Source organism: Falco rusticolus, chromosome 8 (assembly GCF_015220075.1).
Source record: "Falco rusticolus isolate bFalRus1 chromosome 8, bFalRus1.pri, whole genome shotgun sequence".
Lineage (NCBI taxonomy): Eukaryota > Metazoa > Chordata > Aves > Falconiformes > Falconidae > Falco > Falco rusticolus.
This window is the reverse complement of record NC_051194.1, coordinates 35,209,701-35,237,639: the sequence shown is the minus strand read 5'-3', so window position 1 is coordinate 35,237,639 and position 27,939 is coordinate 35,209,701. Positions and strand designations below refer to the sequence as shown.

The 27,939-nt window shown below is 46.1% G+C and overlaps 1 protein-coding gene and 1 non-coding gene across 17 annotated transcripts in view; one reads left to right on the top strand and one right to left on the bottom strand.

The window, feature by feature from the left end:
- The window catches only part of CLASP1 (cytoplasmic linker associated protein 1), a 185,027-nt gene that overhangs the window by 134,378 nt on the left and 22,710 nt on the right, over window positions 1-27,939 (bottom strand). For all 16 annotated transcript variants that reach the window (XM_037396473.1, XM_037396474.1, XM_037396476.1 and 13 more), the window contains exons 3-5: window positions 914-992; window positions 604-707; window positions 39-130 (exon numbers count right to left, since the gene is read on the bottom strand). In XM_037396473.1, the coding sequence (XP_037252370.1) occupies window positions 39-130; window positions 604-707; window positions 914-992 (275 nt within the window). The remainder of the gene's footprint in view (window positions 1-38; window positions 131-603; window positions 708-913; window positions 993-27,939) is intronic.
- LOC119153030 lies at window positions 2,099-2,215 on the top strand. The gene has a single exon (XR_005106020.1). It is a non-coding gene; the product is annotated as a U4atac minor spliceosomal RNA (small nuclear RNA).

The following is a 27,939-nucleotide window of genomic DNA, read 5'->3' as shown; positions in this document are numbered from 1 at the left end:
GCACATAACGCAGGTTTGCAGGAGGTTCTCTCACTTACGCATTGAGTGTTGCAATAAGGCAGAGGCAAATCCCTTCTCTTGTCCGGAAATTCTTGTGTTTGAATCCTCCTAGCATCCTGTCCCATACGTACTGTGGGAGACAAAAAAGAGGTGAGACAGGAAAAAAGGAGGCGAGGAAAGAGACAGATTCTTTCTTCCAACAGGCATACACTGTAACATCACTGGAGCTTAAATATAAGCTTTACATCCACTCAAGCAGAGCAGGACAAGAAGTAGAAAGACACAATTCTTTGCTCTGTACTGGCTTCACAGGAACTCCCCACTAGCTGAAACAGTACTTTTACTTACAGAAAGCAAGTACCTTCCAAAACCCACCCAGAACAACTACTCTGACATTCACTCATCCCATCCTTAGGAAGCCTGCTGACACTCCCACTCCCACGTGTATCCTGACATGCAACAGCATTCTCAGGTGAAGCAAATATAACAAGGGATTAAAGAGCTGAAGCCATGTCAGAGCCACAGAAGAAAACCCTCTGACAGAAAAAAGTTCTCCTTTTTAAGCAGCCAGTCAGTCAGGCTGCAAAGGGCTGTCGAGCATACCTGAGGGTTAGCAGCTTGATCCATGATTTTCAGTAGCAAGGTCTGATCCTGCTCCCTCACCGAATCCTTAGAGTCTCCCAGCCTATCGAGTAAACTTGGCAGCACTGAGGAAAGAAAAACAGGAACATCCAAAGCCCTCATCCCTCAAAAGAAAACTATCTCAGTGACACAGCCTCTCTGCTCTGCCCCCAGCCCAGCCCTCCCACCCTTCAGCAGAGCCTGACACCACCACCAGCCTCCCTGTGCCCTCCAGGGCAGAACAGGGCTTCGTGTGCAGCAGCCACCCCACCCCCCCCCACACACACCTTACCTGTGCCAATCTGGGCCTTGAAGCGATCCTGCAAGCGGGACACGAGCGCGGAAAGGATGTCAATGCCCAGGAGAACCACCTGCGAGCAGAGCAGAGGACAGACGGTGCTTTAGCTGCAGCCCCTGTCCCCCCTCAGCCAACACGCCCTGGGCAGCAGCGTGGGCACAGGCTCCCTCCCTCCCGCCGCAGGGTTGTGCCCACACACACAGCTCTTCCCTGCGTGGCTTCTGCCGGACAAGCAGAGTGCTTTGCAAACACAAAAGGCTATTTGCCAAATTATTGCTCCCTGTGGCACGTACAAGCCAAAATCCAGTGCCAAGAGCTTGAGAAAGCCAGCAACTGCTGTTGATGCTCAATGCTGAATTCATACATATGTATGTGCAGTGTACACATACACATGCATAACAGCGTTGGTATTTGTTGTAACTAGCTTTTCTAATTAATTCTAATTATGACACTTATAATTAGAAAATGCTGTGCACTAACAGCTGTTTAATTATTCACTTGCAGAAATTAAACCCAGCGCTTTTCAGACATAACTGAAACCCAGGGAAAGGCACCTGATTTGAGAGAAGCTCCGGGACAGGCTGCAGATCAGACAACCCGCTCTGCCCGACTCCACGCAGTAGCTACAAACCCATACATACTGTACCGCATGGACTGTGTGGTGTGCATGCTACGCACTTAGCAAGACCCTATAAACGAGGCCAGCTCTGGTGTCGGACAGCTCTCCGCAGGTTTTTACTAAAGCCCCGAGGTTAGCAGCCCTAGAAGTGTGACGGACAGCCAGGCCCCTCAGGCGGTGTCGCCACCGGACGGACGGACGGACGGACACACACACACCGCGCGGCACGCGCGGCCGGGGCTGCAGGCGGGCCGGGCAGCGCCACGGCCGGTCGACAGGGGGCGCGCTGCGTCGCCGCCCGGCTCGCCTGGCCAGCCCCCTATGCAAATAGCCTCCCGGCTGGCGCAGTGCACTCTGGGTACGGCCGCCACAGCCCACGAAAAGGCTTAAACCGGCGCTCAGACAGAGACGGAAACGCCGCTCCCCGCGCCGCCCCCGAAGCGGGGCGCGCCGCCGAGCCGGGCGGCGGGGGGGAGCGGGTCCGAGTGCGCGCCGCCCCTCGCCCGCACCGGTGCGGCCGTTAGCCCTCCCCTAGCGGGGGAGCGGCACAGCGCCCGCTAACCGTCCTTATCTGGGGGTTGCGCGGCCGCCCGATGAACGCGTGGTGAGGGCGGCACTGCTAACGCCTCACGCAACACACCGGCGCCCGCCTCGCGCGCGGCGCAATTTTTGGAACCTCGCATCGGGGCGCGCGCGCCCGCTGCGTTCCCCAACCCCGGCCGCCCCGGTACCGGCGGGCACCCGCGCGCGGCGCTCCGTGCGGAGCGGGCGGCCGGGCCGAGACCCGCCGCGGGGCACACGGGGCCGCCCCAGCCCGGCCCTACAGCAGCCACGGGGCCGCCGGCAGCGCGGCCAGCCAACGCCGCCGGGTACGGGGGCCCGCGGCTCCCCCCAGCACAGCGCTGCCCCGCGGCGCTCTCCATCACACCCAGAGCTCCCCGTCATTCCTCCCATTCGACGCCGCTTGCAGCATGCCGGCAGGCCTAGAACCTGTCCGTATGCCAAAGGAGAATCTTCCTCGTGCTTTTGTACACCGCGTTTCATTTTCACGTTCATCTTGCGCGCTGGATTTAATCTACCCTTGAGAAATGCTCAGCCAGCTGCCTTGAGCCCTACCCACCGCTGCCCACTCGGCTCCTCCTGGCTGAGGCACGGCAGCAGAGCCCCGCATCAGCCAAGAGACGCTTTTAAAGGAAGATCAGGGGACTCTGAACGCCAGCACCACTCACGGCTGGCCGATCCGAGCCCCAGCACAGCAGCATCCTGCTCCGAGAAGTAAGTGTGCTGCCTAGGTACGGAGGTGTGCCCCAGGGATAAATCTGATCCCAGGAGAGGAAGGGATCCATCTCTTCTTCAAACTGCTGCAAGCCAGAAAGAGCGAGGGGAACTCATCACTCAGACTTTAAAGGGAACAGATGCAGTGTGCAAACACAGCCAGCCACCCTGCAGTTCGCCCCCAGGAGCGGAAGAGGGTGAGCGAAGCCTCCCAAGACTTTTTGCTCTTACGCTTACAGAAACGGAGAGCTCATTAGCACAACGATTACACCGGTGGCTTGCACAGCTATTGAGCAAACCACCACTGAGGGGACAAGGTGTTACCCCCTACCACACTGGATTCATTTCTCAAGCCCAACGTACCTCAAACTTCGGATGGTCTGAGGTAGAAAGTTGAAGCCGCATATAGACTGAGAAATCCAACAGGTCCATGAGAGAGAGAGAGGACACAAAACCTGAGGTATGTGTGGCAAATGAATGAAGAATTAATTGATTTCCAGCCCTTGTTACACTGGGTTGACCACACTGAAGAGCCCACCTCTGTTTACCCCTGAAGTGGTTATCAAGCTCTGCCTGAATGAACACACCAACGCCCAGGGGGAACCTCAGGAGCAGGGAGGCTGTCAGTGCAGGGCCGGAGCAGGGACCGGCCACCAGCAGCCACCCCTCTCCCCGGGGATGCCAGCTGGCAGGCACCACTCCACTCCGTGGCACAGGAAGCATAGCTCTCCATCCAAAATTCCAGATAACACTGCAGTGCTGATAACTACGGAGCTATTCCAGGCCTTTGCATCAGCACAGGTCGTGCTTGTGCTCCAGGCAAAGCAGGACTCAACTCACAAGCCCCCAGCCCTCAGATGAGAAAATACCAGGTCAGCAGCCACTGCTCTTAGCCCCCTACTTTATACAGGTCCCAGAAAGAGTCATCCTAGGTCTCCCAAACCCACTGCAGGAACACACAGTGACACAGCCCTAGGTCTACAACTCTGCCACTTTGCTTGTTTGACTCCTGAAGGCTCCCCAAGACACTCAACAAAGCAATTTGAGCAATCCAGTGTTCAGCTCAATTGGCATCTGCTGCTGCTTTGTTATATCCCAGTACCTTCCATAGGCGCTAAGGGCTGCCAGCAAGCCCTTCTGCCTCCCTCCAACTGCCAGGTCTCAAGGCACCAACATTCCCAGTAAAGAAGGCTCTTTACTGGGATCCTGGATGCAACAAAGCCTTCTCCCAACAGAGAAAATACTTCCCCTCCCCCCCCCCCCTTTTTTTTTTTTAATAGACCACCAAAAACTTACTTCAGGTAGCTGAATAGTAACTGTCCATTAATACCCGGGTGATGCTGAAAGGCCTGCAGGCAGCTCCACGTATCAGAGAACAGCCAGCCTACCATCATCTGCTCTAACAGTAAATGCTCACCAAGCGTGACAGACAAATAAATGCATCCAACACAGCCTAAGACAAGACACACCTAAACGCGCCTCCGGAAAAGGGCGAGAAAGGGAGCTGCACTGTCCAGCACCAGTGACCAGAGTGAATCACAGCCTCGGGCTGCCACCAGAGCCTGCCCTAACACGGCAGATCCAGACTGCAGCAGGGAAGAGACGAGCCCTTTCCTCCACTCTCCGGACCATGCCACATGCGGCAGGGATGTGGCGGCTGCCGCGCGAACCTTTATCCCATGCCTCTTGCAGGGAATCAGCAATGGGCTGAGCAGCACATCCCCACAGGCTGGCTTCACCCTGCTGGACCTTCCACACCTGGCAGCGTGGGACCAAAATGGGAGTACTGGAGATACAGTTCCTATCCCAGCTAGCTTCATGCTTCATTTCTTCATCTCCAACGTTGTGGTGACAGAGCTTGGCTATTTCACATTGCAGTCCGTTAGGTTTTTCTTGAAGGAAGGGAGAGAGGTGGAAGACAAACTTCTAAATCTCAACATAAAAAATTTTGCAAGCGAATTCAACCAGGTATTTTTGAACACTTGCTTACATAATCCTTTGGATTCATAAACAAAGACATCCAGAAGCACTTGCATACCTTAAGTAAACAATGTATTTGTGAAAAATGAGAACACTTCAGCTTACACATTGAGAAGTCTGAGATAAGCACCAAATGCCCCACATCACCACCTGCCTGACGACTAGTGCTAATCAGTCAGGGAGCACTTTAATTCCTCAAGACATGAAATATCCACCACAACTGAACTGGGCACACAAGACCAAGCAAGAGCTAAAGTTAAAACTGAATTTACAAATGTCAGCTAAAGTCAGGTACATATTTTGGGTCACCACAGCAATAACAAAACTCCTGGCAGACAGAGGAACAGCAGACAGAGAAAGATGAAGTTAGCTTATGAAACGCTAACAGCTGTATGCTATCTGCACAGGAGTATAACCAAATACACCCTGCAGGACATCCATCTCCTTTCACTGTTCTAGAATTAACATTTCACATTCCAAGGCAGGATTCACATCTGTACTGGCAACATGAGTGCATCACCCTAGCCCAACAATCCTAGTACAAGCACAGGTTATAGGAGCTATTCTGTACAATGCAATTTGCAAAACCAACAGCAGCAAACAAGAAGGCAGCAACAGTAGCACAAGTGCTTTTCCTGGTACGACTACAACCTGTGGTCAGAGCTGAACAGCAGGGAGACTGCAAACAGTTATTTCTGGGTTCTTTCTCTAGATCCATGAAATACCACCTATTCTGTCACAGACACCACCTTCAAAATCCACAAGTTTGGACACTGGGCCATTGATTTGCCATTCAATACAGCAATGCCTCGAGAGCAGCTGCTTCATTTGGATATAACTTTTTCATTGGAACATGGACCACAATCTGTTGGAGTAGCTTCCTGGAAGAAAAATGCCCCTTTTATTTCTCATCATCTACAGACGTATTTCTACATCTGTGAGACTGAGAAGATTTAACTTATTAATGTAGGAATTTAAATTTCCAAACAGAGCAACCTTATAGTGACTCTTCTTCTGTTTTAAGACACTGATGAGAGGCCAGACGTCTGTTCCGGATTTAGAAGAATGGGAAAAAGAGCTACGGAAAACTTTCAGAGGGTTTTTCTGCCCTTCTATACAGCTGATCGAAATTATTCTACCCAGAAAAGGGAATTACACTAAGCAATACCAGATCAAACACTGACAGTACCTATGGCTGAGAACAGTCACAGTAGGTCAGGAACTTCCCTGACACTCGTGTCCTTCCCTAGCAGGGAGGCCAGATCCTGTACACTGGAGAGTATCAGCGCTGAAACTCTCCTTACAGCACAGCATGCAACTGTTCAGCAAATCAGACTAGCACCACACTTAAACGACACAACAGCTTTCATCATCTCTGTATCACTTTTCCCAGTCTCTCCTACCTCATGCTGGAAGACCTTTCCACTTCTCCTGGCAGTACATCAAGAGATGCCTCGCTCTTCTTTGCCCACTGTAAGCCCAGGCTGCTCATGCTGTCTCTCCTGTGTTACCATCTCAAAGGAAAATCCAGGAGGTACTGACCGCCCTGTACATCTCCACCCAAGCAGGTTCCCAAATCTTCAGTGCTTGTGGTACTCCCTCAGTCCTTGGCTCTGTTCTACATCACCCTGCAAGTTTATCTTCCCCATACCTCCATGCCAACACTGCCTGGCGCCCCTGTGACCGTATTGACCCTTGCAGGTCAATTGAGTCTGCTTTCCTCACTGTGATGACAGCCAGTACTACTGCAGAGCACACACGCTACAATCTCAAGCACCTGAGCCTCTGGCAAATGCCTCACTTGTACAACACAAGGGGCAACACAACTTCCCACAAGTCGTCTGGGAGTGGAGAGCAGGGAGAGCCGCGATCAGCCCATCTTCTTAATCCCCTCACTGCTCCCACATAACATAGAGCTCGGATCACATGTCTCAGCACCTTTAAACTACTGCTTGTAAAAAAAATAAAATCAAGCATCTTCTATGAATTAAGGACCACTGCCCACCCCAGAATCCAGCAGACCAGCTTATTTGATGGCAACTCACCTATCCTACAATAGTGCAGCACTATGCAACAGTGATTAAGGACAATAAAGCCCACGTGACAAGAGACAACCCTGCCAGGAATCACTACTGGACTGATGGAAATGGCTGAATCAAAACACCCAATGAAACCTCCAGCCCTTGCAAAATGAGAAAAAAGCTGGTTATTGAAGGTTCTCCTTCATTTACAGACCAGGGAGCAGAGGAGCAACTTGATAAATAATGCATAGCTCTAGAGTGAAATAAATCCCAGAAAGACTAAGGTCATTTAAATGTTGGGAGGTATTAAGAATGAGTGTTAAAATACATCCCCATAGTGATCATTTCTGACAACTACTGTTAGGACACAAGGGCACATTTCCCATGCAGAAGCAAAAAACCCCAAGACCTATGTCCTGGATCCAGCAAAAAAAGCCAACAGAAAAGCCAGTTGCCTCCTAATGCAAGAGTTACAGACTTCACAGAACACACAAGAAATTCAAACCAGTTCAAGGAAACACCACAGAGCAAGAAGGCAGCACTACAGAAAATCCTACAAAGAAAAACGGAGGGATGCTTAGAAGAACATGATCACTCTGAAATGTGGATATCTGATTCCAGGAGAGCTGACGAGTATGTCCTAGGTGAAATAGCTGGAGCAAGTCAGCCCCCAGCCACACTGCTCTCTGTCCTGCCTCTGCTCAGTGCAATTGAAGGGGTACATACCAAAGAGTAACAAATTCATCCTCTTTTGCACTGGTCCTTGAGCGATTGCACACAACCATGGTGAGAAGGAGCAGCATGTAACCACCAGGCTCTGTCCAAAGGACACAAAGGGAATCACAAGTTGCAGTCACTGCTGTGGAGCACAGGTGCTGTTTATAGCCTGATCAAGCAAAGCTCCAGAAAGCACAGCAGGTAAATCACTACTGACAAAAACTACAGTCCGTGCTGCAGCAGTACTCATGGTAATGTATTATGAGACTCTGCAGTTGAAGGCAGAGTCCCAATTTAAATCACACTTTCCTGTCTCAATTACCCCAAACACTGCTAAAAAGCAGCAGCAGCAAACACTGTTTCAGAACGCCAGTCCTGTTTTCACAGCACCTTACATGTAGGATATCTGCATAGCAGTACTCAGTGCTTAGTGTCTTCACAGAAAACATCAAAAATGAAACACCTGTACTACCAACTGCTATTGCCTTTGGTTCCTCACCAGAAAGCAGTTAAATATCTTAGTTACAAACACTGCCACTATTCTGTACGTTTCCATTGCTGCTCCCAGCTGAGCACTTACACTTACAGTCAGGTCCTCAGCCAGTAAGGAAAAATGGATGTAAGCTCTGTGAGCACCGATGAGATCATGCCTGTGGGCGTCAGCTGGGGATCAGGCCCACCACATCCTTGAATGCGCTTGTAGTTTTGCTGACAAGTTGCATCTCAGGAGCTCAAGGCAAAATGAAGCATCATACAATGAGTGCTAGGATCTCCCTTACAGAAAAGCAACAAGAAAACATTAGGGAAATGAAAAAAGCCATTGCAATGCCTTGCTTTCTTTTTCATGGGAAAACTGAAAGCCTGTATTATGGCAACTAGTAAATTGCTAGTGTAGTGATGTGCCTTATTAAGAGACCAGGCTGGTTTACCTAATAGAAGTGTTTTCCCCTCCATTAGAGGCAAAAGCCTGCTACAGTGCACAAAGAAAGCGAGAAATCACACTGGTAATTTGCCTTTAGGCAGAACCACATTAGCTAGAGCATCTCAAAGCTCCTAGCACAGAAGCACTGACCCTGACTCCATCTCTAACACATACAGGAACAGAAAGTGCTCAGCACATTTCAAAATTGAAACAGAAGTGCTTCTGAGGGCTTAGACAGCATCTGGAAAAACCAAGGCAAAAACACAACCTAGCAGATAATCAGTCTTCTCTGTTCCCTTGGGGCTCAAGAAGAGTAGTGAGAATTGTGAAGATGCTTAAATATCCAGCTACTCCCCTTGACTGCTAGTTCCCACACTTCTGAACATCTGCACTTCCAGATTACACCATACAGTATAAGCTTTTATGAGGAACAGCGATCCTGCAAAACAGTGATGACAGGCTGCACGGACAGCCTCACGAGGAGGGCACCAAATAGGTGCAAACTCAGCCAAGACCCACCAGCTGCTGGTAACGTGAAAAAAACCTGGGGATCTCTCGGGGAGGCTGAGAAGCCACCGTGATGAAAAGTCAACAGAAGCTGACCTGACTAAAGTAGAGGATAGTTACCAGATGCTAACATCTCTTGCTAGTTCACAGCTAGCAAAGGTTTTTTTCTTTGCCTTGTTTGGGAAGAAAAGGGATACATGCAATTAAGAGTGCAATAGCATTTTCAGTAGCCACAGCCTTTGCAAAACTCTAGAAACACCCTAAGACCTGAAACTTCCACAGCAGCTCTCAGCCCTGTGCAGTCAGCCTGCCTGCTCAGCATCTACCACACGCTCCTACACCCTTGAGAACGGCCTCCCAACATAATCCACAACAGCTAGTAGTACAACAACAAAGAACTCCACTGAGAAAAGAAGAAAGGTTCAAGATGCCTTTGTTAGCTGCTGGAAGCCAGACAATAGCCCAAGTTAGTGAAGAGATGGATGCTAGGTAGAGAAAGGGGCCACAGATGGCAGGAGGGAATGCTTCCTCCACGGAGGAAGGCATCACTTCAGCAGGAGTCCTATTCCTACAAAGCTGCTTCTATAGCCCGCTGAAATCTTTTCACCCAGAAGAGACTGTAAGAGCTGAAGCTCTGACCAACTAGCCACAAGGGAATTAATCGCTTCACACAAAGGCAACGGCTTCTACATCCTGTCTAAATTCCAGCTTCAGTAATTACAAAATCTGTACCTGGAATTCCCCCTCAGTTTCTGCCTGAAGACTCTTTTCTTCACTTTCCATTACTAAGAACTGCTGGAAAGTATCACTAGTACTGCAGTACTCCAATAGCCAAGCAAATATGCACTGATTTTATAGCTCCCAAAGAGCCCAAAAGGTTCAACTATTTAGAAGAACAGCACAAAGTACTATGCCTGAGAGTGCAGTTGGAAGAAAAGGTGAAAGTCAGACTACACCTAACAACAAAAAGCAAAAGAAAGAGGCACCTTACGTTCTTCCCACCTACAACCATAAGACAATTTAAATGTGCAGCCAAAGAAAATCACCTCTTGATGCAGACAGACACAACCCAAAGCATGAGGCTACAGAGCTGGCTGTCCCAGACGCAAATACAACAACTCAGAAACAACAGAATCCAAGCAAAACTTTCCATAAAAACCAAACCAACAAACAACACACCCCCCCCCAAAAAAAAAAACAAACAACAAAAAAACACCCAACACCCCACCCCCCAAAAAACCCCCAAAACATGCTCTTGCAGTACATCCTACAGATATTCAAGCAAGTTTTACACATGACAGGCTCAACAAGTGCTGTTCATTAATTCAAGGACAGCAGTTCCTGTGCCCAGCATCACAAGAGGAGATTATTCCAAAACCTTGAGTTACAAAACTAAATTCAGGGTTTCAAGTGATCTCATGACCAAGCAAGGCCCTGAAACATGAAGTAAAGAGCCAAATGTGCTAAGAAGCACAAAGAAACCAGCTTCTGGACTATGCATCATTATTAAGTACAGAGGATCTCTCAACACATGCTGCCCTTCTCTGCTGGACCTTCACCTCCTGCTCCCATCCCCTCCAGGTGCTGAGGCAGCAGTGGCCCATGCATTACTGGCAAGCACTACCCTCAAGGCAAGTCTTCAGCAATCCTTCGCAAGGTCTTCCTTCACAGATGAGCCTTGGGGAGGATTCAGTGCGTTCCAAACACCTTTCTGACCCATTCAGGAAAGCCCAGAGGATGACCCGTAGAGGCATGGGTTAAAATACTTCTCAATCCTTCCTACACCAGTGAACGGTGCACCTGAGCTAGTTCTAACCCAGCACCTACAGCAGCCACAAGACGTAGCACAGCCCGTGCAGCAAGTGTGATGCTCCCCACAGTTTACTATTCAGTACTGTCAAGACAAGTCAGTGAAGACTGAGAGCTACTAGTTTAAGCTGTTACTATACCAGTTTCTTCTTTTACCATTCCTTTAGTCCTGCCCCCCAAGGTAGAGTTAAATGCTGTTTTTCAATGCATGTCAAACAACTTAAAAGGAAAACCTCCCAGAAGTTTACTAACAGTGCTATACCGGTAACTCCAGCTGAAACCAGGACCCCAGAAAACCAAGTGCCACAAGAACACAGGAGGGGACAGTCCCAGTCCTGACCTGCTCACCTGAGTGTGCCTATGCAGGTAGAACCAGACCTTGCATCAGCACATATGCACCAGTGCCCATCTGCAAGCTGGGCAGCCGTCACCGTGCACTCTGCTTGAGCCATTGTGTTATCCTGCAAGGGGCCAGGGATATTTGACTGAGAAATGACACAAATGGCCCAGGTCTTGCACCCTGGAGACCTCTCTACACAGCTTCTGGCTCAGCAGCTCCAACCAGCTCAGAGTCCCAACCGGTCTGTAACCCATGCAAGCCTCTCACAACTATTGCTCTCTTACACTCAGCTCTTAGCACAGTTATTGATCAATTCAGGCATCATTTTTAATATCTTTAACTTCTGGCAAGTAGATATATCTTCCAAGAATATGATCTATCTGGTCTAGGAAACAGCAATCACAATGATAAAAAAAGATTCTCTTGCTGCCCATTTAAAAGCTAATGCTAACTTTGAGGTTAATGATTTCCACATACTCCAGAACTAACCCCCACATGCTGTTTAACACACAGGAAATAATCATTCTTCTCCTTCCTAAATATGTTCCTTTCCTCAACTCCTTGTGACCCATGCGTCTGTCCCTTTGCCTTTTTGGCTGTCATTGAGAACTAGAGCAACAGCTGAAACATCACTCTACTGAGCTCTCACAAGAGAATAAAACATCTGTTTTCCTCCCTCAGACTGAAAACAGACGCCTTTTTAGTTGTTTCCAACAGATACTCAATTATATGACAGCATAGTGAAGCACAATGCATCTAAATTAGGGCACACCCTCGGGCCACATCAGAGCACGCATGTGGTCAGAAACCCGAAGAAGTTTTGTGATCTCTGGCAAGCTACCCCTCCACAAGTATCTAGGGTCCGAGACACCCACAGGTAGTAAGGGTAGATTTTTGCTTTTAACACTTAGAGGCTGCAGATGTCTGCAGGACTGCTCCAGAGCAGAACACGTGCACCAAGCGCTATGCACTTGCACCGCGGTTCAGCTGCATAGTTCTGGCTTGTCTGGAAAACCCAATTCCATACGTTTTACACTCCACATTATCTTACTCACCTGATCCAGGTCTGAAACGGGTGACTGTCATCACCCTAGGACAGCAGCTCAATAAAATCTGCCTGGAAAAAGTCATACTGGCTATTGTCAACCTGTTGGAAACCCACTGCTACAAAAAAAATACTGTAATTGACACCCCTGGAAAGCCCAGCCACAGGCAGACCTGTGCAGGTGAGCAGCCTGGCCACAGCTGGTTCAAGATCCAACTTGAGACACAAGGGTGGGCTGACACGGGTAGCACGCAGCCCAACCTACGTGTACCTGACCCTGCGGATGAAGCACTCCAGTCTCCAGAGCTGTTAAACTGCTGGGACACTTGGGTGGTGGGTGGAGTCCAGAAGAAAAAAAAACCCTCAAACAAACCACAAAACCAAAACACCAACACAGGCACCTCAAGGGAAGACACAGGAATTCTTCATCCTGTGTTGCTTGAAGGAGCCAGCATTTTCTTAAGGGAAAAGAACAAGCCATCTGAGCAGCTGACAGCACAAGTGGAAAACCAATCTGAAAGTTACAGGGACAAAATGACATACATTTTGGCATCTACATCCAGCTCTAGAAACACATTTAAACAAGTCAGGCAAATAGCTCCTATCAATGTTCTAGTGCTACAGCTATACGAACAAGCATCCCTCACATTACAGGCTTCCACAAATTCTTGTGGATTAATACAAGAAAGGAATTAATTACATGTTCAACTAAATCATTAGCTCTTGGATTAAGTATCTTAAATGGAACTCTTAAACTGAAATACGTCAAAGGAACAGAAGCTATAAACGTAACACAAGAAGCCACTCAGCTCAGCGCAGGGTACACAGAGAGCTGACACTCTGGAAAAGCACAGCCCAGAAAACGAGGTACCTACCTCCTGGACAGGCTCTACTCACCTTTCACAATATTTTTACTATGTTTTTTTCTCTCCTTCACAACTCCCATCATTATATTCAACATAACAAAGGGTAAGCTGAATCAAGTGTTTCAATAACCATCTTGATTGTGGTTTTAGAAGATCAGATGCCTTGTTTCATGATTCTGTTATTTTCTTAAAGAGATCTGTTCTCACTGGACACTTGTTAACAAGAACGCTCTGCTGAACAGGATATAGTATGTATTTATGTGAGTAGTTAATAGCACAGCATACCCTTATAAAAATGCAATAACTTACGAATCTGAACACAGCTTAGTAAAAGAGCCTGTGTCATGCTTCAGGTGGAAGAGAGGGTTTTTTTCAACACAACACTGCAGAAACTTGAAGCAACACTGAAAAGCAACTTTGAAGAAGAACAAATGCAGCCTGCTGAATTCAACTTACATTTCACCTCAGAGGAGAAAGGCAACAGCAACTTTCCAAATTTTTCCAAATTGTTCCTCCTGGTTAAAATCAACAGGTTTTGTTGAAGAAACAGAAATATTTGTAATTTGCAAAGGAAGAGACTCAGCTGTCCCCTGTCATCATAGGCACATTCAAATGTGGATTTATTTATTTTTGGTTCTGAAAGATTGTAAGGGAGGCTCGGTGCAGTTTTCTAAAGCACTAATTAGGTGCCAACTTAAACTAAAATATGCAGCATCCACAGGCACAGATACCTCTAAAAATGTGCCCTTCACATCTTAGAAACCTCTTCATTATATGCAGTCTCATCTCCTAATTTATACAGGTTCAAAGTTGCACAAGCCCTCCTGCTCCTGTAATTTCAAAAGTGGTTCCTTGACTTTGGAGCGCCTATTCCAAATTAAAGTGCCCCATTAGTATTACCTTTTGTCTTAAATAAAGCAGCATCTTTTACACAGAAGGGAGAGCATGATCATCCTGAGAACTCCCAGAACCAAAACTTGCCATCTTGTGAATTCTGAAGACAGACATACACAATGCTGGAGATGATCGCATGCCATTGTTAACCTGACACGAAAAGGATGACAGATTGTTTCCTCCCATCCCACCCAGCCCTACTGCACATTCTATACCCAGTTAAACAACACAATAGCTCTTTAACCTCTAGCACGAGAACAGGGCTCACCAATAAAATCAGGTTAGAACGGGTATCCAAAGGCCAACTAGTTCAATGCTATCCCCACCCCACTGCTTAAAATTAGATCAGGTTGGTCTCACTTCTACAAAACACTTTGTTTTACTTGATTCTTAACATATAGGCCTTCAGTTGTCATTTACTTCAAAAGTTCATTAAAACTTGAAACAGTTTTATGTGTTCTAGTTAGAAGCTGCCCTGTTGATTCATTAAGTGATTTAATAAGCTTCTGTGTCATCACCAATAAGACCTAGTTGGCAGACAGTAAAACAGCAAAACTGGTTTTATTTATTTAATCCTTCTCCAGGTATAGTAGTATAGCCCAGGCAACTACTTGTAGCCACCCAAAACTCCAGCTACATGATCTGATCCATGACAATCTTGGACTCCAACAAGGTTTCCTGCAGGTATAAGGCATCTGCAACATGGATTGGGCAGCAAGATCAGCACATACATGTCAAGTTCAAATACTGCCAGCCGTAGCAGGAAATGGCACGTTCTTTTGAGCAAAGAAATGGCACTGGGCTTTTGGTTTATTTATCTAGGAGGTTTTGTTTAACTTGACATCATCTGATAAAAGTAAAAATTTCAGAGCCACACACAGTGATAGGCTCCAGTTACTACTCCTCTACCAGTCTGTGTCAACAGCAACTTTGTTCAGGAAGGAGGAGGGATTGATGCTGGCAAGCCTCTTGCAGTCTACAGCACAGACACCATTTCAGAAGAACTGGAGATCGAGTTTCACAGATAGTAACTATGTGAGACTAGAGAACATCATTTAGAGAAAAAGGAGTTAAGATATGGCAATACCCAAGGATAAGACCAAGAAACTTAACATACTTTCCAGATAATACCACTTGTGGTGTAGGTTAGAGATCAAGTGGCTGCTTTTTTTTCAGTGCAGACACTGTAAGAAAAGTCAAGCAAATCAGTTGCTCAATCTTCCACAAAATGAACACCACCAACTGATTACAAAGGGGATCCAGCTACGGTTATGTCTTTTCTTGCCCTTCATCTTTTGCCTCCTGGAAGTTAATAGCACTTTGCTGCAACCTAGCAAGATAGGAAATACAAACTAGTGCTTTTCAAGGGTTTTCATATCGTCATCTGTAACTACAGAGCATTACCACTATCATAAACTTGTCACACTGAGGTCTAGTAGTATAGTAGTACTGTCCGTATGTTGGAAAGAAGTATTATTTGGCTGCTTCATATACATCTGCCTGCAGTGTTGGGACTGTGCCAGCATGCAGTCCAGTTACAAATGAAGTTCAGCCTAAGATCTATACATGAGGGGGGAATAAAAAAAAAAAAAAAAAAATCCATGCAGAGCTACGAGTACACTCATATCACCATTTAAAGAGATTTCTCCTCCCTCCTTCAAAGGAATTCAATTTTTTTGAGTGCACACATATACATTCCGTTCCTTGTCTTCAAATTCATATATCAAAGAAGATACCACAAACAGAACGCAAAGCAAAGATTCTTCATTAACCCTTTCTTGAAAAGAAAAGAATTGCAAGCCATGTGCAGACCCTGCACTGTTTTTTAATGTACCTTGACTTCTTTAATCAATCAAAAGGTAAAGCATTCAGATGTGCTGCTATGGGCCCGATTCTGATGCATCACACTAGCATAAACCCAGAATCTGAAGCCAGCTGCTTGCATCCACATTCTCCCCAGAAATACAACAGGGGAATCAGCCATCACTGCACATGTCTTAGCTTTTGATGACACAATTCAGACCTTAATGATCACCTAAATTCTATTAGGAAGGGAAAAACAATTCCAGAAACAGACTTTTAGCTACTAAACTACTTCAGGCTACTAGATAGCACATGAGCTCTTTGAAGAGTTGCCCAGTTATGTGTGGACCTTACATATGTTTTGATGGTTTCTGAGTGACTCATTAAATAATTCAAGATAATGGTAACTTTATTCTGCAAAACACATGAATTCAGTTGCATTATTTTTCCATAAAATTCTTCTTGGTCACTAGATAATCAGGGCTAAAAGTCAGGATATGGCAGCATCAACACTTCCCTTATATCACTTGTCCCCAGCAAGAAACACAAGATCCCAGGCAAAATACACATGGAAAGCAACATCACTCCCTCCTCCTCCAAGCTTAGTCTGAAATCCCTTCTTAGGAGGGTTTGAAAGGGGATATAACACTAAACACCAGCACTGGTTTTATTGCTCCTTTCACCTGTGTAAAGCAGCATGCAGGCAAACAGCATCCTTTCAGCCTACACTGTTTCTGCAAGGACTTGAAGAATTTTTGTTTCTGACTTTACAGAGAGGAACCTGTGCACCCCCAGCTGACTCTGAGCACCACAAAACAGACCTGCAGCAGAGCCAAGATTATGCTCCCAAAGTCTTTGGTCCGGTCTTCATCCCCTGGCACAGGAGATGTGAGTCTGACCCACCTCCACCCAGAGCTCCTGCAACTTGAGTCAACAGCAGACAGCAACTGCACTAAGCCTGGGAAGGGTCAAATAGCAACATCAGAAGAGACCCTAGTTCAGCCCTCTAGGGTGGGCACCCCATGACCTAGACCACACAAAACTGATAGAAAGAAACTGTTACAATATAACCAGTAGCTCATTTTCCCTGCTAATTATGTCCTGCCTAAACAGCCTTGAGTAAATGATTTCACCACTGTGTCCACCCACCAAAAGCCTGAAGGTCAGTTCAAGTGGATCCAACGCTCGCACCTCCATCGAGATCCTATCACGACAGTGCCTCCCATATCTTCAGTTTTCTGTGTCTTGGTTAAGCCTAAGGCAAGGCAGGTTTCTGTGATAAAAGGTGCCACAGAAGAGCCTGGCGGCAATTCGCTAACAGACCACAGCTGGAGGATTTTGAACTTCAAACCTCCACAGCCCCTGCTCCCCGGACACAGCTGACCCCACAACCACACTGAGCAACAGGCAAGCCCAGCAGCATGCCCCCTGCTCGGGAAGGAGCCGATAGACATGCTGCAGCTCTCCTTCCCCACCGGGACAAAGCAGAAGAGCACAAGTCAAACCAGTTTTCTGCTCACATAATTGGAGTTCAGGAACTCGTTATGAAGCAGGCCTAAAAGACATCACTCCTTTCAGGCTCTCGCTGTATTCATTTGGCCTCTCTCAATACAGCAGCATGCTGTGGTTCAGCCTCAGTGCACATGCAAGGTGCACTTCTTCCTCAGGCTGCGAAGCTAACCAGGAACACCAAAAAGGTAGCCACACCGAGGAACGGGTAGGGAAGGCTATGACCACTAAACAGACACAGTCACAAACCACAGCACAGTTACCACCAGTCTCTACTGCCATGTATTCAGATGCCTGTAAGACACCTTAGAAGCACAATGACTACCAAGGGAAACTACAGGCCAGCTGACTTGTCCAGTACACATCTGCTGCAGGCAAGAGAACAAGCCTCAAAGAGTTTATCTTCTCCACTGTTGCTTTCCAGGCTGTACACCCAGGAAGGTCACTCGGAGGAGACTGACCTGAGCCCTCTCCATGGGCAAAATTCTCTGTGCACACTGACAAAACCTACCGTCTTCTGCTGGTCCCCTCCCCAGAAATGCCTTCAATTCATATCATCACATTCTTGATCACAGCAGAAGTTCCTACCCAGGGTGACAAATCAACATTGTGACCCACTTGTCTGCCACAGCACGAAAGCTTCACAACACTGTCTCCTTGGCATGACTGTAGCTGCACTCACCCCATCTGCCAGTGTGCTCTTTTCCCTGCCACATGCTGTGACTTTCTAGAGATTACAAAAAGCATCTCTGCCCACGACAATGCCTTTAAAGCTTCATCCCACATCCCCTCACCTCCTCTTTGTTAACGACACTGCTACAGTACTGGAGCTGGAGACCAGACCACCTACCAGAAAATAGCTAAAGTTTTCTTTAGGAGAACTTCATTGAATAATGAAAATGTCACACCTCCAAGGGCACGTGATCCCGCAGTCAAAGGGAGGCAGGTGCAAGGACTCTGCCTTTCAGCAGATCCATCTACAGGCCAGTGAGGTGGTTCTCAACCCTTCAATTACTTACCACCTTTCCGGGATGAAAAGAGCAGTGTGCCCTTATCCCGGAATCACACCAGCTCTAGCAATCAGAAGATGCCTCAGCACAGACGAAGCTCTGCCAATACACTGCAGAACAAAGCACAAACTACTAGCCTCACCTAGCAAACAGGTAAAACAGTTGTAGTGGAAATTACATTAAAGAGATCGTGCTAGCATGGACTTGAACAAGGGTGGTGATCAACTTTCCTCATATGCTCCAGAAGAAGGACAAAGAGAAATCCTCTTAGATCAGCTAGAAAGGAAATTAAGCATGAAGAGCATAGGGGCACTGGAACAGACTAATTCAGGAGGCTGCGAGATTTTCAAAGGATTTATTTTAAGCATAGGTTGAATAAACACCTGACAGAAGACATCCGGATACATTTGGTTGTCTTCTGTGAACAAAAAATTGAATTTGACTATTTCCTGAAGTCCCTTATATTACAATACCCACAAAGCCTTAAGATTTCCTCCCTGTCATTAGAAATACAGTACCAGCAAAATAAATTATGTTACTAGTAGGTAATCATCCTTTATGAACAAGACAAGACAAAGTGACAACAGAAGCTTGTTAGCAATCCACTGTAGATACAAATTATACTGGCAGATACTAGTTACTCCCCAGGGTAAGGCTGACACTCCGGTGAACTAAACTTTCCAATATTGGTTTACTCAAGATTAATGTACAATCATGAAGGATATATGAAGACTGAAGCGAACCTTAGACTTCCTCTCCTATGTCCAAAACTCAAACCATATCCATCTTTTCTTCCCCTGCAGGATCCGTAACGAACTCTACACCAATAACCCCAAATTAAACACAAACATAATTGTCATCTCAACAAACTTCTGGGCCTAGCTTTGAGAAGCATGAAACATGCATATCATGAGATTTCTTGGAAGAACAAACCAGGGAAGCACTTGCTCACAGAGAACATGAAAGAGCGAGCTTCCTCCTTGCTGCAAGCAAAATGCAAGGAGGCATTTGGATTTTATCACACTGAGCTGCTCCAAGATCCATTAAAACTCCTCATACTTGTGCCATTTGTTCTTCAACAGCAAACAATGGGTCTTAATAAGCTTTTGGCTATTCAGAACCACTTTCTAATCACCCATACACCTAACTTCAGAGACCACATGTGCTGGACACTGCATGAAAGGGAATCAGTGTTAGCATATTCAGCATGCTCTGCCCTGGTTTTCCATCTCAGTGTGACTCTGTGCTGCTTTACCGCAGCAATACTTGCTACTAAAGCCAGAATAACACACAGAGCAGCCCTTTGCCAATTAAATCAACACTACTTATGCAACACTAAGGGAGCTAAACCTTGTAAAAAAGTCCCCAGGACGCTCAAATCAATATAAAATTCACTTTAGGCTTGTAGTATTTTAGGTCATTAGGGACATGTTTAAACTAAATTGTATGGAAGTGTGTGAAAAAAGGAATTTGCACAATTTCCCAAACCTTAGAAAATGGAAAGTGTCTTCCCTCTACATAGTTAAGATCCACCACTGAATGAAAACCCAAACTGAGGTCTATGCTAAGAAGCATTCACACATCACCCTGAGCTGCTGGCTCTGGAGGAGGCAAGAAACAAGCTGACCTTGAGTTATCTTCCCACAGCTAACAGAGGTCTTGACATCAGCCCCAAGTTTCAAACCACTACAATGGGCTTACACAACCAGTATCCTCAATTTAATAAGCGCAGTATTTTCCCAGAAGAATAGAGAAGAGACTCAGGAGGAGGGAAAGACACTATGCCTCTGGACACTGTATACCGTCAGTCAGTGGCAGAGCTGCCAGCTGAACCTGAGTCTCTACCAGCCCAGTTCCTGCATGAAGCACAAGCCTTGTATCTCCACTGACTCAAGCTGTGAGGTTCACAACCTGTGCTCCCAGGACTTGTGAACAGAATCCCTCCTCCTCATACAAATGAAGACATTAAACAGACCAAGTTACCTGCAAAGAGAAACTTGATTTTAAAACCTTTTCTCAGGAGATATTTTTCTTCTGTGGAAAGCCTGGATATTACAAAGGCAGAAACCACCAAAACACACTAGTTACCACAGGCCAGTCATACACATTAAGACGTAGTACCCATATCACACTATTGCAATGTCTATTCATCTTAAAACCACATGGGAAAAAATAGGTCTAGCTCATGGTTAAGGTTTCCTAAGAAGTCATATGCAGAGTCTCTGAATGCTCCAACAGATTTTCTTCAGAGCTTTCCCTTGAACACAGATGAACAAAATGGGCAAGACACTCCCAGGAGTGACATTCTGCACTGCTGCTGGAACTGTCTCCTCTTGCATCCTTTAACGCAGAGCACAATCTCCTACAGGCAGGGGTTGCATCTCCTTGTCGCCTGCAAACACCACAAGCAGGACAAGCAATTGAAAAAAAGTCTGCTGGTGTCTGCAACGTATCTAAAACTTCATCTCACGAGCCACCCTGCAAATACAGGGTGGACTGCTATTCTGACTACCTACACAGAAAAGCTTGGTTGTGGTGCAGACCTGTGGTTTGCAAACCTGGATTTTGTCATTACCACCTCTGTTTTACAGCCTCTACAACCAAAGGAGGGAGAAGGGTCTGCCACAAGCTAAGAGTTGACAGCAAGCTCTTCGGTATTAACCACTCTTCGTTATCACTCTCCTCTTACTCACATGAAAAAAAATCCACACAGCTCCTTCATAGGCCAGACTGGGAGCAGTACTAGTTGGCTAACAAGGATCTGCAGGAGTTGTCTTCTTTCAAACTTAAGACTATGCAATATGTTCGGGAAGGGGAAAACGACAGAGTTCTGCCCTCTAGTCATTTCCCAAGAGCCCAAAATACTGGAGGCATAATTGCAATTAACTGCTGCTAAGGCCGCCAGCTCAGCGACTAAGCCCTTCCCAGGGCTCCTGAATGAATTCACTGTGGTGGTTTTAGAAACTGGGCGGACAAACCAGACCTAGCAACTGAATCCTGCCAATAGGCTTCTCCGTTCCTTAAACATCCTCCTGGAGACCTGGGGGAACAAGGCATCATTAACCTGGAACAAGAAGCATCTGCATGTGGCATCAGCTAGAGCACCTGCATATACAAGCAACAGAGAAAACGCCTTTTCCCCTGGAGCTAACCCCTGCAAGGGCACCTGCTTTCCCAGCAAATCTTTACACCAGCAGAAACCCAGTTCCCACTCAGTTGCTCACAGTTCAGCATCCCAGACAGATGGTTTCTAACTTGCAATTGTAATCTTCAGACACACACAAACCCCATATGCAATAGTTTAATCGTGTTCATATATCTAAAGGGGCAAGGCTAGCAAGCAACCCACCCAGCCTCTCTTCCACACAGCAAGGATTCCTTCTCAAGCAGAATTTGTGGAGCTGCCTCTGTTCTCTTGGGATTGACCTACAGCTTCATAGAAACATAAGGCAGAAAATGAAGAGTGTGAAAAATAACCAGGGACTTCCTCTCCACTACAGAGTCACCTTGCCTGACAGCCTACTTCAGTCATGCAGACAGAGGAGGGCTCCCTCCCACCATGCCTGGTACAAGTGTTTTCCTAACACTGGTTCTGTACCTCTCCCTCCAAATGGAGGTGACAATACTGCACACCAGGCTCTTGTGCTCAGTCACATCACAGCAAGCCAACGAAGCTCCAAACCAGTCTGGTAAGCTACAGGTTTGGGCCACCAGAGCTGTGGTGCGCAGAGACTGCAGGCAGAGCAACAGTGTGCCCCAGGAGCCAAGCTTCCTAATGCAACTGCTGGTGAAGCCAATAGGGAAAAGAAAGAAGAAAGAGCTTCTCCAGATGAAGCAAGAGACAGTGATAAAGAACCTCTCTGCTTCAGCTTTGGCAAATACTCTTAAATCTTCAAGGCAGTTTCTTTTCCATTTACAGGGCAGAAGGGAGGCAGGGTACACTGCAAGCACCCTGCACCACTTTCTATCCAAGTCCTACAAAGTCTGATTTATGTAGCTCCAGAAATACCAAGTGGAAAAGAAAACTTACAAAGGCAAGTCATGGGAAGCAAGAGAGAAAGGTAGTCTTGCCTCCTGTCTAGCCTCAGAATTTGTTTCACTTTTGTTTTTTTGGTTTGTTTGGGGGTTTTTTTGTTGGGTTTTTTTTTGTTTTGGTTTGGTTTTTTTTAGTTAAGAGACCTTCTGCTAACTCAGTTTGAAGAACGGTGTATCTGAGAGCAAAGGACTGTTCTAGACACCAGCAGGAATCAGAACAGGCTCCTGCTTGTAAAGGGAAAAAGGACATCAGGAGGAGCCTAGCTCCCATGGGTTTGGGGCACTTGCCTGCCACAGGGACACATGGCCATCAGGACCAGCACAACAAACAGGGACATAGCTCAGCAGGACCTACCCTCAGCACAGCCACACGGTAAGAGCCGTCAGAGAGGAAAGCCATTCTCCCACTCCTCTTCTGGAAGCTCCGTTCAATGTGCTGTGAGCTGAGCTTCCAGACCTGCTCCACACTTCATTGGGAACCCAATGACTAGTTCAGTAGCCAGAATACTAAAATTCACTAGACTATTGCCAAATTTTTCCTGTAGGATTGCCTTGGTACTTTATCCATGAACTAGGAGCTAAATACAACCTCCGCCTTAACACCTGGTGACTAAAGAATATAGCATAAATATTTAAACCAATCCAATTCCCTTGACAGAAAGCAACACACTTGTGCCAAGTTATTGTTCAAGCAGGTTAAAGCAGCATGCTTCAATGATGGGTGTAGCCATTTTGTTGGTCTGAAAAGTAATTCCAGATCTTTTTAGATGAAAAGCACTACAGAATTTAAAAATTTATATTAATCTCATCTTTCTAAAATAGTTTTATTTTATTTTGATCTAGCATCAAAGACTTTCAAGATACTTGTATCATTAAATATGCCAATCAGAAGAGTAGTGAATGTCCAAGCCAACTGTTTATGGTACATGTATGGAAAAACATGCATTAAATATTTCTAAGTCAGATCTTGCAAGATCAGGGGAGAAGCACGAGGTTCCTCCTAACAAGCAGCACTTCCAGGAAGTTTTATACACTGATTAGTTCTAGGGAAGGCTTTGGACATCAGGCATCAAATAGCATTATCTGCATTGACGGAGTCCATTAAAGGCTCCAACCCAAATACTCTAGACACTACACAGGGCATGGGCCGCCACCACAGTCCAGACCCACCAGGCCTAGAAAGCTACTAACATGTGAGGCTCAACTGCCCGTAGCACAGACAGATCACTTATTGCTCGTTACTAATGGAAGAGCATAAAAAAAAAAAAAATAGGCCATCTACAGCTCCCCTGGAACAGAACATTTATCTCCAACTCTTCCCTTTCAGATTGGTGGTGCATGTGCACAAACGTGTTTTCAGCTGAAAGTTGGGAGCTCACTGCATTAAGGAGAAAATTAGCCATGCAAGTCAAATGAAGAGTGTATGCTACTTTTCAAGTTTCCTTTTAATCTTTTGATGCCAGATAAAAGGAAAAAACAAGATCCATGTCACAGGTATGCAACTGTTCCCAAAATAAGTACTGAACAGCAGAGATTTAAAACAGACAGGCACAAAGATGAAAACAATATCCATACGCAGCTTAAGTGTGTCATCCACAAATAGTGAATCTGTCACCAAGAAAGAGAAGATGACCTTGTGGCAAAGGACCCCTCCCAGCCTACTTGGGTTCAATCCTTACCTTCCTCCCTGCCAAACTTCAACCCTCAATTCAAAGGAACAGGATGCACCTCAAGTTCTTGCAAGCACCTGACCCTACTGCAGGTCTTGGGACAACCAAGTGTCTGCTGATGGGCTTTTGGACCACTCATTCTCAGCTCTTCTACTGGCTACAGAACAGTAACCCTTCAAACAGGGCGACACGACTCCCCTGACTATCACCCAGCATGGACCCCAGCAAACAACGTTCTGCCCAAGGACACCCCTTCATCACTGAAGCCTTAATTACAAATCACAATCCAGCCTGTAATATTGATTAGTCAGCTGCTCTCCTCAGAGACATTTATACAAATAATGATTCAAGTCAAATGAGATTCTAAACTTCCTCCAGAATAACCAAGAGCAGAATACAGGATGTCAAAACGAGCACTGTCTGGAAGCAGAGGGAACATCCTTCTCACACCACTGATCTAGAAAGGGCAAAGGAAACAGCAAGGACAAGAGAAGAGAAAAACTAATCGAAAACAGCATTATCTATCATCAAGCTACATTATTTTAAAGAACACAGCCAGCAGAGACCATGATCTCTCTACCCTACATTATTTGCACCAATAACAAATTTTCAGAGGCAGAAGGGGCTCATTAGGTCAGTTAATTTGATATCCTGTGTAATACAGTTCATGAAATCCCAACCACTTCCTCCTGCAGTGAAACCAATTATTTCCTATGAATAAGGCATTTCTTCTGAAACAGCGTTAGGGCTTAGTCTGATTTAAGATCTTCAAATCAAATAAAGATGATCAGAGCTAAGAATTCTGACCAACAATTTATTTTCTGTTAGATACAAACACTGCATACACTACAGTAATATGCAGAGAGACATAAACATTTTTTCTCCTCTGTCAAAAAAGGACCCTCCCACCCCGAGATTCACATGCAATAATTTTCAAGCTTCTGAAATGTACAGGGATCTACCTACTTTCTAATAAAGACGTGGATCTCTAGGGAGCAAATGTAAGCCCACAGGCAACAACCTTGCTTCAAGTTGTGTTTTATAGCTCCCTAAACAATAAGTCGAGTTCCATGCAGCCCAGAGGTCACAGGCTGGTACTCTCCAGCCAGAGTGCAGACAACCAGAGAGGGTTGGGTTGTTCTTCTATCAATTCCTATGGCACTATAAAAAACAGTTAATAGCCCAAGGTATTTTTTCTTTCCATCTTCCATTTCATAAAATCTTTATGCAAAACAGCATCTTTCAAAGATGCCACATTCACACAATGCCACAGTAACTGACACGGAAGCCAAAATTTCTCATATAAATTCACATTTAGTTGATTACAAAAGACTACCAATGGGGTTTTGCTTTTAAACCGCCAAAACTATCACAAGGAAATACGGACACAAAAGCTTCGAACAGGGGGAGTGGGAAATTCTTAAATTTAAGTCACACACCCTGACTTCTGCACAAAAGAGTAAACAAGATTAGTTACCACCCAGTCACATTAAACTTCAGCCTCAAAGAAATGTCTCTCAGAAAAAAAAATACCCTTAAGAAACAAAATTCAAATGTAAATTAATCCTTATTAACATGCACACAAGTAACACAGGCATAGAAATTAAAGGCATTTCAAGAGCTAAAACTAAAAAAAAAAATAAAGACAGATCTTTTCCACATTAGCTGTGGTGTTCATCCAGCATTATGCTCCATCTCTAAACAGCCTGCACATGAGCATGCTTTAAGCAGCACACAGCAGCAAGTGGGGTCAGTTTGAGTTTGCCTGACTTTAATGGCAGCAGGATCTGGCTGTTAATTAAGTACCAGATTTCCCATTGTCCCAACCCCACCACACCTTTCCTGATTAAAGGCAGCCAGCTTTTAGAGCATTTTTGTTTTAGTTGCTGCTCAGCCAAGTTTGGCTACATACATTCACTTATCAGAACTGCTGCTTTCACTTATCACAAATGCCTTTCTGATCCCTGGAAAGCAACCCAAATCATGCATTTCATTTCCATTCTCCCAGCTTGAAGATGCCAGTCACCTACAACTGTTGATAGCCATGAAGTAAACAGATAAACAGGGTCAAGTTATCTCCTTGACCTCCCAGAAGCCTTTCCTGGCTCACCTCACATCCTGATGAATACCATCTCATCAAAGTCCTGCCCTCAGCTGCTTCTCTTTGTGCTTACCTCACCCTGATTTAAAAAGGCACATCAGAACCTGCCCTCCTGCTCCGCTCCTCTCAGACTACCACATGACAGTCACTGCTGGGGACCCCTCCACAGGGAAAGCTGAGTCTACCCCACTCGCGTCCTTCCCTGCGGCTCCACCTTTCCTCAGACAAGCAGCTCCCTCCTCCAAGGCCCCGTCTCATGCACGCCTGCTCAGATTCCCCACAGGGCTTCACCCAGGCCTTTTGAACTGCCAGCATTACCCCATCGGCACGACTAGTTCTTTGAGACATGGCCACTTACGCAGCTCCCCACGCTTTCTCAGTGAACATCCCATACATCCAAAGCCTAGCGTTTGCTCGGCAGTGTCTGAGGACTGCAGCTGCACCAAATAAGCCCCTTTGGCCGGGAGCATGAAAACAGCAGGACCATCCCAGCCACCCCTTCAAGTCTAGTCCAACAATTACACTGATGTTGGACCAACGATCTTGGAATCATCATAAAATGCATTCCTGCAAAACAATTGTGATAAATTTAGATTCTAGTTAAAAACAGAAAACGCTTAACACATGGAAGCCTGGAGTACCCACACAGAGTACCTAGTACATATTCCAGCAATTCATCCTGACTCTCCTCTGTCTCATTTCCCTTCTTTATGTTAGTTAAAAGGACTGGGGAACCCATAAGACCCACATGACTTCACTACTACACCACGAGAAACTTGCTTTCCGTAGAAGAAAAAGTCAGCAAGCCACCCTCACACCACCTTTCATGTGAGTTAGTTTTGCAACAGAGCTACACCCAGAAAAATAACCAATTCTTGTTCTGAAGTGTTTGTCCAGCTAGAGCACACTCTTCTACAATTCCTACACACTACTTCCTCCTGGAATGGTCACCAAGAGACTCTTTGAAAGATGCCTGTAAGGCAGCAATCAGCCCCAGATACCTCAGTAACTGTCACTTGGCCTGAGATGTCAGCTCCTGCCCTCCCATTCGTCTGCAGTGCCAGTTCCCACCACACCACCTCTAGGTGCAAGTTATCAAACAACAACCACTGCACTTTTCTCCACATAATGCCTTTCTGCTTGGGAAATGCTTCTCATTAATTGTAAGCTACCTTACTAGAACAGGAAATTCCAGAAGGAAACGGATGAAACTGCATGGAGAGAATGGGACCCAAGCAACACAAAGAAACAGAGCTCTTTAAAGGCAACAAGAAAGCTCAGATCTTGATGGGGACTGGAGCCTTTCACAAGCAGACTTATTCACTTAACTTATTCACAGCCCAGCAACATTCTACAGGTAACAACTTTCCAAAAACCCAAAGGGACAGAAGGTAGAAGAGGCAGACAGTAGACTACCAGGAAAGCCACCTATGCAGGCCTGGAACAGAACCTTAGCCCAAGAGACAAAAAAAACCCCAAACAAATACTCCAATCTGTAAGAGCAGGTACTTCTAAAACCTGTGCGCAGTTTCACCTTTTCAGACAACATCCAACCATTACAAGAGAAATTCCTTTTGGAGGTCAAGCAGTTCAGCCATGCACGTAACAGCAGCACATCAATGGCTCCCTTTGTTCCTCGGCATCCAGCATCACAGTGCTCCTCTGAATGTCTCTGGGTTAAATACAGTACACAACCATCTTCCCCAGTGTCTTAAAAAGCCAGGGGTGTACCCCAGCATCTGCCCAAGGATCATTCTGTCCACAGCACTCTAAACAGATAAGAACACACACAGATACTTCATCTATTGATGAGTATTGGTTTGAGTAATTTGGTGCAACGAGACCAACTCCATCAGCTATGAGCAAACAGGATTCCCTCCAACACTCAGGTACACTT